This window comes from Tamandua tetradactyla, chromosome 20 (genome assembly GCF_023851605.1).
Source record: "Tamandua tetradactyla isolate mTamTet1 chromosome 20, mTamTet1.pri, whole genome shotgun sequence".
Classification (NCBI taxonomy): Eukaryota; Metazoa; Chordata; class Mammalia; order Pilosa; family Myrmecophagidae; genus Tamandua; species Tamandua tetradactyla.
Window position 1 is genome coordinate 644,404 of NC_135346.1, and position 14,779 is coordinate 659,182.

At 47.1% G+C, this 14,779-nt stretch overlaps 1 protein-coding gene across 1 annotated transcript; it reads right to left on the reverse strand.

Moving 5' to 3' along the window:
• Positions 1-224: 224 nt before the first annotated feature.
• On the reverse strand, positions 225-14,348 carry LOC143664756 (nuclear envelope pore membrane protein POM 121-like). Its single transcript, XM_077138154.1, has 3 exons — positions 13,133-14,348; positions 12,359-12,444; positions 225-528 (listed from the first exon to the last, which is right to left on the reverse strand). The coding sequence occupies exons 1-3, from the start codon at positions 14,346-14,348 to the stop codon at positions 424-426; spliced, it is 1,407 nt and encodes a 468-aa protein (XP_076994269.1). The 3' UTR covers positions 225-423.
• Between the last annotated feature and the right edge of the window lie 431 nt (positions 14,349-14,779).

A 14,779-nucleotide genomic window follows, 5' to 3' on the forward strand; every position in this document is an offset into this window, starting at 1 on the left:
AGAAGCGCCAAAGGAGCCTGTGTGAAGGGTGGTGGAAAGCATTGTCCGGACGGGTCCCACAGGTCCGTGTGGAGCACGTCTCTCGAGAGTGAGTCAGAAGACGGCCTTTATGAGGGTTGGAGACAGACGTAGGTGCCTCAGCAGCATGAGATGGGCACTTACCGGGGCTCGGTGTGGGACCTTGAGGACTGGCGGTTTACCAGTATCCCAAGACACTCGCAGCTGGCACAGTATTCTCCTGATGGAAAGGGAAGTGAGGATTTCTAAGAGGCTGTGTGGCGCGACAGACGAGGGAAGTAGTCACAAAAAAAGATAACATGTACTGAGCTCTTAATATAAATTAGGCATTACAGTTAGCACTTGAGACGATTATCTTATTTAAGTATCAAAAAAATGACCCCAAATGGGATGTGGTTCTGCAGTCTATATACAGGGTACAGGCTCAGTGCTCAGCTGGGGGCTCCTGCGTGGCTGAGACATGTGCCCAACGTGAAGCTGTGTAATTGCGCTGGGTTGTAGCTCCATCATCTGTGGAAAGAGAGAAAATGAAAGTGACTATGTAGAAAGGACTAAAAGGGATAATAAATGCACAGCACTTAACACCATGTGCCTGACATATAAGCGTACCATAACTCTTACCTATTACCATCATCCCCATTTTATCTGCACATAAACAGAGGATCAGCTATTTGAGTAACTTACCCATGACGCAAACTGATGTGTACAAGAGTTGACATTTAATAATTGATGGACACTGACACCAGAACACAAAATCTTGAGCACTGAAAGGTACTTGCCCAACAGGCTCAACACAGTAGTGTCTTTAGATGACAATGTATTGAGATCAAAGTATCAGCTGATTTACCTGCCAACCTAGAAACTTTGTGCCCATCCACATTATCTTTCCAAAGGAAATGCTAGAGGGCTTCGCTCACTGCCTGTGGGCGTCAGAGGCTCCCCCTTCGCTTCTAATCTGTCTTGTGTTGTCTTTATTTCCTCAGTGGAGAAAAGCTTTAGGGTTTCTTCAATAAGTACATAACCTTCAGTATGGATTTCAGAAGTGAAAGTTTTCCAGTCTTCTTGGAGGAAAAGAGAAAGACAGGCCTCACTGACTATACAAACACAGTCTCATAGGCCGGTTGGGAGAGACCATGGAGGGAGGAGTTCACCAGGGCCGGAGGAGCCCCTTCAGAAAGCTCATGGAGAGAAAGAGCTCAGAAGGAAAATGCCCCGGGAGGAGTCAGAAAGAGCCACAGGAGCTGAGAGAGCCATTTTGAAACCAGGCCCGGGAGGGAAGGCCAGCAGGCGTCACCACGTGACAGAGGAGCCCGGATGCCAGCGGCCTTCCCCCAGAGAAGACACCACTCCATGGGTCCATCAAAACAGAGTAGAAAGAGCAGCTGAGCTCACTTTGCCTGAACCGAAAGCCAACCCTCGTATCCTGTGAACTGTTGTCAGACCTCCAGCTGCTGTTCAAGTGGTGGCAGAAAGCTGAGTACCGGCGCCCGACTACCCATGCTGGCATACAACCTCGAAGGGGAACCGCTTGTAGTAGCCTTACGATTGCTCTCGTAATACTAATGATCCTGCTGTGTAAGGCAGTTTGAGTGCAAAGGACGGTGTGCTCAGCCAGACACATGACTGATGCAAGAGAAACCTACCTGCTCTCGGCCCACATAACGCTTCCATCTGTAGCCGAAGGCGGCAGGATAACTTTTTCATCAAGGCCTCCCACACCTAGTCCAGGGAGAGCAATTAGAAGACTGTGGGATACGCCTTCCCAATCCCTAAGCCAGATCTTCTCCTATCGTGCGCCACCAGTACAGAATTTCCACCAAGTCCCTGCCCTGATAGCTTTTTCTGGCCAAGAAAATATAAAGTTTGAACCTCCTCTGGAAGGAAATCTAGCTGACAGTCTATTCCTATGGTTTCAAGTGACCCACTTCCAAAATCAGTCATCCAATAATCAAAGCAATGCAAAATTCGGCCTTACAAGTCCCAAATGAGATTCCTGTTTCCCACCTTGCACACGTAAGCCATTGTCACAAAATCCCTTCCTCCTGGGTACTTGCAGACAGGTACAATGAAAACACCTGTAATTACACCCTGGTGTCTGGGGCAGGGGGAGACTACACAATCAGGCTTTTTGCTGGGATCTAATGAAAAATATTACAAAAGGGGAAAATGACATGGTCACTACTCATTATACATATCTAAAGTTGAGATGGAAATTAACCATCAAAAACCACAGAAGATGGGCTGGCTGGCAAAAGTCTTGCTCATATCCATCCTGTGAGAACCTTACAAACTGGGTCCCCTATCACGGCCTCTGCCATGACCTAAATGAGACAATAACAGCCGCAAAGTATTTAGAAAACTCCATGTTTTGCAAGGAACCAATCCGGAAGTCCTATGTGCACAAAAGGCTGACATTTTCATCTGTGGAAGTCCCAAGAGTCAACTGTCTTTTGAAAGCACAGAGAGGCACCTTTGATTCTTCAATGTGTAAACAATATTTGGATAAGGGGCCAATGTACAATAGGGTATCTAAAACTTGATATCTCTTACCAGCTTGCAAGCTCTAGGTATGACAGTAGCTGGACTGGGGTTGAGCATAAGACTATTAGCCTCCTGGGAGGATTTGCCTACTGTGAGGCTGCTCTACAGTAGAGGTAGAAGAATTTACCAATACTACTGCTGCAGCTCTGGGGGGCAATTCAACTTTCCCTAAACACATTAACAAATGTTATGGATAATCAGATGGTCCTGACTGTCTTCTGGCAGAGCGTGGAGGGATCTGTGCAGGAGTAATACTTGCTGCTGACTGAGCACAACATAAACAGGCGACACACCCAAGCCTCGGTTCAATAACATCGACAGTCCCCGACACAACCCATTTGGGAGTCCATCGAAAACTACATGCTCAAATTGTCATGGTGGCTATGCATAGTGGACTCCCTAGTAATTACTATCACGATCCTACTATTTGGTTCCTGACTTCTTCATTTTAAGGTTGATCCCATCAATTTATTACTAATTTAGGTCTTCCCATTAGTTCCCTACATAAAAATGGTGAGTTTCTCAGTAGTAGGTACAATAGCTTTTAAAGAGAACTTGGGCAGAATAATTATGATGGCACCCACAAATAACCTTAGATGCCTCTGTCACAATGACAAAGATAAAAAGATCGCTGGGCTTTGGAAATACTAAGCTATGTTGTTGGCAAGCAGGCCACAGTGGGAGTATAAACAATCGGCATGAATTTCTCAATGTCAGACAATAGCACTCTAAAAGAGGTTCTCACTTCCATCTTGAAGATCCATTAAGAGAAGAAACCTGTCAAAGTCAGAGTTCAAACGCTCCAGGTTTTTAGTTACTCTAAAGACCTGTATATTCTGAACAGTGATGCAGCACAGCAACCAGCCATGAATGCTCAGTTGCTGCGTCTCTTCTGGGGTGGTAGCCAAGTCCTCGTGGAGGTGGGGCCCCAGGTCCCTGAGTGGTCACCCTGGTGGGTGTGGCGGGGGCGGCGGCTGCCTGGAGCTCCACTGCTGGCGTGCGGGTCCATCCTGCCTTCTTAACTCTTAGTACCTGACCTGAGTGAAAACTTGAGGCTCCTAAGCAGCAAATGATCATAACCCAGGGCTATGAACAACTTGGCCTTCTGCCCGGTGACAATCAATCAGATGACCCTCAGGGTAGCCAGGGAAAAGCTTTGTCCTGCCGGGCTGGATGATTATCCGCATACACCTGGAAGCAGCTACAGAAGAGAGACCTTCACCCTTCAGCGCCCCACAAGAACGAGGAGCAGGGCAGAGGAGGAATTTGTCACCAGGATGAAGTCTGATCAGAAAGTGTTCCGTCTAACTTCTGTTTCTGCTTGAGCTGTGCTTATTTCCAGAAAAACATAGCAAGCAAATGTCTGTAGGAAGCCATTAAGAACTGCAGCTCCTGCAGCCATTTCCCTAGTGCTCCAAGGCGAAGCACAAAGTGCAGTGAAACAGAAAGGGCCCATCCTGACGCTGCCACGAGTTCCCACCCTGCCACAACCGGGGAAGTCCTTCCTTTCCCCAAAACTAAGCCCCAACCTGACTTTTACTTTGTGCAGCCCGCTGCCCACGTGCATTAGCCACCGGTGCACACATCCCCTGACCCCTTCTAAGACAACCACTGTCACCTCCCTTCAGGGAGAGCTGCCTTTAGGACAGGAGTCCACCTTATCCATTTTGGCAAAAGAATAAAGTGCTGCTTTGCTTTACAGAAAAAAGAGAAGTGAAGGCTAAATAAAGTGATTGAGACAGTGATGAAGAGAGCTTACTCCCATTAGCATCACTAAAAGAACCACTGAAGGCTCATTTCAGCGAGAATAAATGTTCCTAGAGAACAGACTAGGAATGTAAAAAAAACTGTCCCAAGTATGTAATTATAGCATATAACATAAACAACTTCTTGACCCATTCTAAAACACAAATGTCTAGGTAACAAAAAGTCATGAAAATAGTCAGTCAGCGTTGGGACTGCGCGGGGTCTCTTGTGAGGAGGATATGGGTAGGGAATAACTGTGACTTTTCTTAGAAAATTTATAATTAACCTGATTAATGGACGGGACTTCCTGAACTGTGGAGTGAGAAGGTCAGCAAATCCACTCCCTAAAAACCAATGATACACCACCATTTCCACAGCAAAGTGATATAGACTCGCTTTTCCCTGCTCCTCCCCTTTAAACACAACTAGATACTTTGGAAATTATTCAGAAGACAATGATGAAAGGACTCAATGCTGGAAAGAAGAAGCTGGACTGACTAGGGACCTCAGGACTTGAGGAACAGCATATGGGGAGTTCCCTGGGTGACCTTTCTACCCCTCTCCTTCCCGTAAAGCCAGGACTTGGTGCAGAAAGGAGGCCTGCACCCTGGACTGCCAGCAGGCATGGCCAGCATCATCTGGGGAAAGCCGCTTTTCTAGCCCGAGGACTAGCTTCTCCCACTGGAGGCCTGGCGGGAAGCCCAGTGCCCACTCCACGGTGGCACGCAGCCCCAGCTGCCCACGGCGACAGCCACATCAGCGACGCCTCCACCCAGTGGCACAAGGAGACCCGGGCCAGGACTTCTGACCACTTTTTTTACAAAAGGTGCTCACAGCCACCAGCCACGCAGGGGTGCTTTCTGCCCAAGGACAGAGCCGTGTGCACGGGCAGGAGCCCCCAGAGCGCCAGAGGAGGTGGCAGATCGGAACAGCATCCCAGGCCAGGGCCTAGAGGGAGACTGCCTGCTAAGACGGAAAACTTCAGTTGGGCCAAGGGCATCTTCATGTGACCACCCAAACGTCGGAGATGCAAGAGGAAACCATTCCTCATACCAAGAGCAAGGAAACCACAATTGAGGTGAGAAAAGGCAATCAATTGACACAAATACCAAGATGAATACAAGGTTGGAATAACTGGACAAGGATTTTTGAAAAGCCTTCATGAATACATTCTCGTTTGCTAGCTGCTGGAATGCAACACACCAGAGACAGATTGGCTTTCAATAAAAGGGATTTATTTAGGTAACGTATAGTTCTTCAGAGGAAAGGCAGCTAACTTTCAACTGAGGTTCTTTCTTACATGGGAAGGCACAGGGCGATCTCTGCTGGTCTTCTCTCCAGGCCTCTGGGTTCCAACAACTTTCCCTGGGGTGATTCCTTTCTGCATCTCCAAAGGCCTGGGCTGAGCTGCAAGTGCTGGGATGAGGTATGCTGAGCTGCTTGGGCTGTGCTACGTTGCACTCTCTCATTTAAGCACCAGCCAGTTAATCAAACATCATTCCTTGCAGCAGACATGCCTCCTAGCCAACTGCAGATGTAATGAGCAACAGATGATGTTTACATGCCATTGGTGCACATCCATAGCAACAGAACTAGGCACCTTCACCTGGCCAAGTCGACACCTGAACCTAACTCCCACAGTACACTTTAACAATCAACTGCAAATTCTCTTGAAACAAATGGGAAATAAAAGAAAAATCTAAGCAAAGAAATAGGAGTTACTTTTAAAATAGGAAAAAGAAATAAAATGAAAATTACATGATTGAAAAATACAATAACTAAAATTAAAAATTCACTGGATGGACCCAACAGTAAGTGAAGATGACAGAGTGAACTTGAAAACTGATCAATGGAATTTGCTCAATCTGAATAACAGAGAAAAAGAAAAACAAGCAACATCTCACAGGACTTGGATGATAAAAAGTGGTATATAATTCATATCCTCAAAGTTCCAGAAGGAGAGAACACAGGGCATGGGACTGAAAATATATTGGAAGAAATAATGGTGAAAACTCCCCAAATTCAGTTAAAGCCATAAACCTACCAATTCAAGACAGACCCAAGGAAATCTATAGCAAGATCCAGTATAATTCAACTTCTGGACACTAATGGCAGAGAAACAATGTTTAAAACAGCCAGAGAGAAATTGCATGGGTGGTTCAGTGGTAGAATGCTCGCCTTCCATGCAGGAGACCTGGGTTCGATTCCCAGACCATGCACCACCAAACCCACCCACCCCCCAAAAAAAGACCAGAGAAAGCAGAAATTACTTATAAAGGAATGCCAACTGGAGTGACAGCGTATTTTAATGGGTTTTATTTATTATTTTCCCTTTTTAAAATATTTTTATTTAGAAATATCCACACACATACAGTCCAGCCGTATTATACAATCAGTGGCTCACAATATGATCACATAGTTGTGTATTCTTCACCCTGAGCATTTTTAGAACATTTGCATCACTCCAGAAAAAGAAATAAAAAGAAAAAAAAGAACTCATACATCCCTTACCCCTTACCCCTCCCCTTCTCTCATTGACCCACAGTATTTTATTCTACCCAATTTTTACCTTTTATCTCCCCCACTATTTATTTTTTATCCTTACTTTTTTTTTTTTACTCGTCTGTCCATACCCTGGATAAAAGGAGCATCAGACACAAGGTTTTCACAATCATCCGGTCACACTGTAAAAGCTCTATATTAAACAATTGTCTTCAAGAATCAAGGCTACTGGAACACAGCTCACCAGTTTCAGGTACTTCCCTCCATCCACTCCAGCACATCATAAACTAAAACGTGATATCTATACAATGTGTAAGAATCTCCAGGATAACCTCTTGACTCTGAAATCTCTCAGCCACTGAAACTTTACCTTGTTCCATTTCTCTCTTCCCCTTTTTGCTACCAGAAGGCTTTCTCATTCCAAGGATGCTGGGTACCAGCTCATCCGTGGGAATCATGTCCCATGCAGATTTATACCCCTGCGAGTCACGCCCCTTAGAGGAGGAGGGCAGTGAGTTCACTTGCTGCATTGGCTTAGAGAGCGAGGCCACATCTGAGCAACCTCAAAAGAGGTTCTCTGCAGGTGACTCCTAGGCATAATTATCAGCAGGCTTAGCTTCTCCTTAACAGTTTATTTCTTATTTGAAACCATGGAGGCAAGAAGAAAGTAGCAGAACATCTTTCAAGTGCTGAGAGGAAATTGTCAGTCCTGATCCTAAATACAGTGGAACTACTCTCAAGGGGTGAACAGGAAATGATATTCTTAGAGGAAGAGAAACTAAGATAATTTGTTGTTAGCAGACCTACCTTTAAAAACATTGTTAAAGGAAGATCTCTGAGCAGAAATAAAATGATGACAGAAAAAGGCTTGGACTTCAGAAAAGAAAGAACAACAAAATGAGGAAAAGCAGAAGTAAATGTAACAGATGACCCTTTATTTCATGAGCTTCTTTAATCATGTTTTATGGTTGAAGCAAAAGTGGTAACACCATTTCATTAGTTTTATTTGCATTCATTTTGGGTGTCTCCAGTTCTGTGTGCTCAGTAATTCTATTACATACCTATTGACAGAACCACCATCACAACCAACATAGAATTAATCCATCATCGAAAGTCTCCCGTGTACCACCCTTTACAGCCACACCAACCCAGTCCCTCCCAACCCTAACCCTGTCAACCAATACTCTGTTCTCCATTTCCATACTCTTGTTATTTCAAGAACATAATATAAATGGAATCATACACTATGTGACCTTTCGTGTTTGGCTTTATTCACTCAGCATAATTCCCTTGAGGTCCAGCCAGGTTGTTGCATGTATCTGTAGTTCTTGTCTGTTTCTGTGGAGTACTCCTCCACGGTAGGAATGTACTGCAGTTGCTAAACCACTCACCCCTTGAAGGACTTTTGGGCTATCGTGAATTAAGATGCTATGAACAATTGTGAACATAATTTTGTATGAAAATAAGTTTTCATCTGTGGTAAATGCGCATATGGTAAGCCAGGTTTAAGATGTCAAAGGAAATGCCAAACGGTATCATTTACATTTCCATCTCCAAAGTATGAGCAAACCAGCTTCTCTATGTCCTCTCCAGCATTTGGGGTTGTGCAAATCATTCTGATAGGCATGTGGTAATAGCTCCTTATGATTTTGATATGAATTTCCCTGATGGCTAATGAGGTTAAACATCTTTTTCGCATGCTTGTTTTCCATCTGCATGTCCTGAAGTAGATTTCGAAAATTTATGTGCATATTGTCATTCTTACTGCAATCACTAATAAATAATTCAAAAAAAAAGAAAAAGGGGAAATTAAATTGATACACCAGAAAAACCTTTTTAACACAAAGGTAGTAAAGGAGGTAGAGAGGAGCAAAAAAAGATATGAGACAAATAGAAAAAAAAAACAGTAAAATGGAGGAGATGAGACCACCCATGGGCAAAAATCACATCAAACAGGAATAAACTAAAATGTCCAATCAAGAGGCAGAGATTGCATATTCAGAAATCAAGATCCAAGTCTATTCTAAGTGTGAGACACACTTTAGATCCAAAAATGCCAATAGGTTGGCATTTTAAAGATGGAAAAAGCTATTCATCGTAAACAGTATATATGTGTAAAAGAACTAGCATAGCTATGGCAACATTAGGTAAAGTAGCTGTTAAAGCGAAAAAATTACTAGAGAGAAAGAGGACATTTCAGAGTCATAAAAGGGTCAATCAGGAAGAGAAAACATTTCTAAACTTATACACAGCTAACAAGAGAGCCCAACTTCCAAGCAACCTAACTGCTATCATTGAAATGAGAAATGGATGAGAGATTAATAAGAGTTGAATATTTTAAGACCCCACTCTCAATAGTTGACAGAACAAGAAGAAAGAAAATCAGTAAGGATACGAAGGATGACACAACACGATCAACCAATTCGACCTAACTGACGTTTATAGAGCACTCTGTCTCCAAACAACAGAACACACTTTTCCAAGGCTGCGTGGAATATCTTCCAGGATACAGCATTTGCTTGACCATTAAAAAGACCCAATACATTTAAAAGGATCCAAAGCTTTCAATGTAGGCTTCAGGAGATAACAGAATAAAATTACAAATCAAAACCAGAAAGAAATGTGGGACATCCCCAAATATTTGGAAATTAAAGAACATACTACTAAATTCCTGAGTCAAGGGAGAAATCACAAGGAAAATTAGAAAATAGATTGAACTGAACTCAATTCACACATATCGGCATTTATGTGATTTCAATGACATTGCTTAGAGGTAAATTTGTAGCTTTGAATGTCTGTACTAGAAAAGTGCAAGATCTCAGACTGAAGGCCAATTCTTCAATCTTGAGTAACTAGTAAAAGAGTAAAGTGAACCGAAAAGAAGCAGAAGTAGTGAAATAATAAAGATCAGAAGCAAATAAGTACAATGTAAAACAGGAATACAACAGATAATTTATTTAAAGCACAACAGTTGATTCTTTGAAAAAAATCAATATAATTTGCAAACCTTTAGACACACTGACCAAAAAGAGAGCAAGAAACAAAGCCAGAGAAAGACAGAGGAGACAATGATTGCTAAGATCTGGGACCAAAGAGAAAGCATCATAACCCACTTCACAGATAAGGAAATATGTGAACTGTGCCCGTTTGGAGGTACTATGCACCCCAGGAAAGCCATGCTTATCCTAACCCAATCTTGTGGAGGCAGCCATTTTAATCCCCAATCAACAATGTGCATTGGGATCTTCTGATTAGATTGTCTCCATGGAGATGTGACGCACCCAATTGTGCTTATAAACTTTTGATTAGATGGAGATGTGATTTCACCTATTCCAGGTGGGTCTTGATGATTTTACTGCAGTCCTTTGAAAGAGGAAACATTTTGGAGAGAGTAGAAATGAAAGAAAGAACACAGCCTAGAGAAACGAGGAAGCCTCACAGCCAATAGAAATTTCACAGCAGAGCTGGCACAGATGTGGACACGTGGAGAACAGAGACAGATGTCTGGAGATGCTTGGAGCCAGGCAGACATCACCATGAAATGCGGAGCAAGCCAGAGCCTGGCGAGGCAGATGCCAGTCATGTGACTGCCCTGCTGACAGAGGGTTCTGGACCTTCCTGGAATTAAGGTACCTCTTGTTAGTGCCTTAATTGGAGTGTTTCCACTTCCTTAGAACTGTAAACTTGTAACTTATTAAAATTTCCTTTTGTAAAAGCCATTCCAGCTCTGGTGTGTCACATTCTAGCAGCTTGCGAACTAATACGACAACTTTATATCAGACAACTTAGATGAAATGGACAAATTCCTAGAAAGATACCAATTCCTGAAACTGACTCAAGATGAATTAGAAAATCTTACTAGCCCTACAACTAGTAAAGTCATTGAGTTAGTGATTTAAAGCCTTCCCATAAAGAAAAATTCAGGGTCAGATGGCAACATTAATGAACTCTCCCAAACATGTTAAAAATTACACCAATTATTCCACAAACTCTTCCAGAAAACGGAGGCGGGAATCCATCACTCTACCAAGGCCAAATACACTGACACTAGAACCAGATGAAGACATCACCAGGAAAGAAGACTTCAGACCAATATCTTGTGAACACAGACACAACATTACTCCACAGAATATAAACAAACTGTACACCACAAAGCGTGAGTTTTACGGTTGCAAATTAAAAACAAGGAATCGGGTTGTTGGAGGAACCCCAAATAGGATGCAGTTTGTGACAAATGAATCTGTCTTACAAATGAATTACATACCCGTATTGAACTGGAGCTGAGAGGAGCTGAACTAAATACTTTTGAAATGCACTCTTTTGGCTGGAGACTGCAAAGCTAGAAGAGACTCCCCACTGCTTATAAACACAAGTAGTATCCAGATCTTGTTTTTTTAGGAATTCTAATCGCCAATAAAAGGAACCAGCATTCCTGGTGTGAAGTAGTTGACTCCAAGTCTGGAACAGGGAAAAGACAAGACAATCTTGGCGCATCTTGAGGGACCAGAAAGTAAAGAAGTGCTTAAAAAGAGGTGTAGGCATGTTAAAGGCACTTGGGAGTTAACCCGAGGTAATCCACAGTAGCCTAGTCTAAAGCAACTCGAACAACAAAATTAAGTGACAATAATAAATAGTGGCCCAGAGAATACCATAATGATTGATGAGGCCATTCAGACACAAATGATTGAATAAATTAATTGAGAGAACTCTTCCTTACAGAAGAATTCTAGTTGAATGTAGAAGAAACCAGGGAAGTAGAAAATCATTAGAACACCACGGTAATAACTGCTAAAAGCAAGATCCATTGATGGATGCTAAAATAACTGGGTAAAAGTTTGAGAAACAGGATTTTTGCATCGCAATGAAGTGTGCCCCCCAAGTATTTATGAGTCACACAAGGAAAAAGAATAACTGTACAGTGGAGAACCTGGCAGACAGCACCTTCACCAGGTGGTCAAGGAAAACAGCAGACGCTAAGACATCCTGCACCCAGGAGGACATGGTAAGAAGGGTACGTCGCCTCTGTGGGATTCTCGCAAAGCTCCAAGACCTCCATGTAATCACGAGAAAACAGCAGGCAGATTTAAATTGAGGGTGTGGCTACAAAATACCTGAGCAGTACTATTCAGAGGTGTCAAGGCCCGAAGGAGAAGGAAAGAGGGACAAACTGCCACCATTTGGAGACTCAGACATGACAAGTAAGTGCAATGTGGGATTCTGGTTGGTTCTGGGACAGAAACATGATTCACTGGGAACCCTGGGGAAGTTCACTTAAGCCTGTAGTTCAGTTAATAGTATGGTTATTAAGCCATGTGACTTTCCTGGTTTCAGTTATAGCTCTGTGAGATGCTAACACTAGGGGGAGCCTGGGAACTCCGCTAGCATGTTTGCAGCTCACCTGTGGGGTGGTGCTCACGGCACACGCTAGGCCGGATCTAGCCTGCGGTGAGGTGGATGGGTGGGTGGGAAGCCGCAGAGGAGAGCAAGTGCAGGGGCTGCCATTCCACACACTCCCAACACGGAGGCGTCAGGAGCCGCCTCACACAGGCACCAGAGGAGCTGCTTTCCCGTCAGCCGGAATACAGGAAACGGCGTCATCAGTCTGGCTCCACACGTCACCGCTCCACTGTTCCTCCACTGCTGATTCAAAGAGCAAACAGCAATGACACAGAGCCCCCTGATAAGTTAACAAAAATATTTTTGGGAAACACAGGCAAGGGCCCAATTAACCTTACGGGAAAGAAGGGAGGAGGCAACGAGAGAAGGCAGTGGGCGTCCTGCCTGGAGGCAACTGGCCCCAAACCTCCCTCTCCTGTTGAAGATGCCTGACTTCTCTCTTCTTGATTGAGGTTAACAATCTCAAGCCACCCGACTTTTAGGGGCAAATCTGGCAGAAAAGAAGCTGGGAAGGAAAACATCATCAATCTAGGGAAAGGTCTGACCAACCGGGGGGTGGGGTGGCAGGGAGAGGCCCCTGTACAGCATTCTCAAAGGCAATGCTAGTTTCATGACTGTCGCCTACAATGTCTGTCCTAGGATCGGTGAGGGACAAGAAGCAAAGCACAGGAACCGCCCAGGCGGGCCAGGGCCAGGGAACCTCTTTTGAAAGCAGCCAGGCCAGCCAAGCAAGGCGAAGGGCTGGAGAGACAGCCCTAGAGGGGGCCACACTAGCAGACCAGGAGCAGCCCCACTGGGTCTGGGGAGCACTGCCTGTTCTTGAAGTCCTTCCACTAGGAATTCAGGCCAGGGGCTGCGGGAACCCGGTGGAGAAGGGGCAGGAGGCCGACGCTCATGGTGCTGCCGTCTGGGACGGCCTCAGTCTTACCCTTCAAGACCTGGTTGATCCATTGCATGGCTGCTTTCTTCTCCAAGTCCAGGTCCTCAGCCGTGACCCGGCGACCTAGCTGGAGGGGTGGGGCCAGGGGCAACAGGGGCTTCCGCCTGCTGGGAAGCAGCAGAGGAACCTTGCGTTTCTGGGGTCCGGCCCTAACAGAAGCAGGCGAGCAAATCCCCAAGCTAGGGTTCTGGCCCGAGGGAGCATCTGAAACCTTTTCCTCCTGAATCTTCCTCCCCGGGGGTGACGCCTCAGAGGCCGAGGGGCTGGGCGAATGGCCTTCCTCGCTGGCTTTCTCTGCGGGCACCTGGGGATGGGTGGAGCGTGGACCGGGGAGAAGGGCTGCACCTGGACGGCTTCTGCTCTGCAGCGGACAGAAACCTCGAGTGGAGCTGTACGAGCTCATGATGGCGTTTCTTTTGCTGCATGAGCTCAGGAAAGAAGTGGGGAGTTTCTTAGCCAGGCTGTCTTTGGAGCTTTGGACACAGAGGTCACGCTTCAGAGGCCCTGGCCTGGGCACCAAGGAAGAGAGGGCGCCGTCGACGCCCAGGGGCGTAAATGCAGACCGGACAGGCCCGCGGCCGCCGGGGCCCCTACTCGGACAGCGCGGACTCTCGGGGTCTACGTGGCCTCGCTCCTGCCTCCCTGCGCCTTCTCGGACCTCGCCGAGAGCCGTCGGGTCGCCCTCCTCCTTGGCTCTCAGGTTATTGCCCTCTTCCAGGGCCTTTATCGGGATCTCCGTCCCACAGGGGCGTGGGCGGCGTGCAGAGAAGGAGGCCAACAGGTAGCGGACTACCTGCTTCAGTGCCAAACACACAGTCGGTCTGTCCTTAGTGGGTGCCGACTTCAGCACAACTGAGGTGCGGAACATGTCGGAGCCGCCTGCAGCCAGCGCGGGCATCGGGGAGCCGCTCCCGGACGCAGAGAAGAACCCCAGAAATAAGGACCAGCGCGGGCGGGCTGGGGGCGGCCTCGGGCGGGCCACGACGAACCCGCGGCGGAGGCGGAGGGCAGAAACCAGCGGATCCTCCAGCTCCGGCGTGCCCGCCAGGTCGAGGGCAGGGGCAGCGGCGTGGAGCTGGCGGGCCGGGACCACGCCGCGGGCAGGGGCCGCGGGCCAGCGGAGGACCGGTCTCTCGGACAGGTCTCCGCAGCACAGGGCCGGGGACGGCGGCTGGGGGCGGCGCCGGCTCAGGTAACTGCCCATGAGGACTAGTTCTGCGCTGTCGGCTCCTCGGGTGGTCGGCGGCTCCGACGGCTTTCCGTTAGCTGCCGAAGCGCCCGAAGCCCGGCGAGCACTGGGGCAACGCGGCCTGGAACGCGCCGTTGGAACGCGGGAGCCAAGGGGGGCGGGAACCAAGGGAGCGGAGCGCAGTGGGGCGCGAGCCAAGGGGGTTGGGAGCGCAGTGGGGCGCGAGCCAAGGGGGTTGGGAGCGCAGGGGGGCGCGAGCCAAGGGGGGCGGGAGCGCAGAGGGGCGCGAGCCAAGGGGGTTGGGAGCGCAGGGGGGCGCGAGCCAAGGGGGCGGGAGCGCAGGGGGGCGCGAGCCAAGGGGGCGGGAGCGCAGTGGGGCGCGAGCCAAGGGGGTTGGGAGCGCAGGGGGGCGCGAGCCAAGGGGGGCGGGAGCGCAGTGGGGCGCG

Bases quoted from the DNA above. Each gene is read 5' to 3' on its own strand.
- LOC143664756 (XM_077138154.1), bottom strand. From the start codon at position 14,348: ATGGGCAGTTACCTGAGCCGGCGCCGCCCCCAGCCGCCGTCCCCGGCC. The intron at 12,445-13,132 runs GTAAGACTGAGG...TTGAATCAGCAG, and splicing joins GATCAACCAGGTCTTGAAGG to TGGAGGAACAGTGGAGCGGT. The intron at 529-12,358 runs GTGCCTGTGTGA...CTCTTTCCACAG, and splicing joins ACGGGAAAGCAGCTCCTCTG to ATGATGGAGCTACAACCCAG.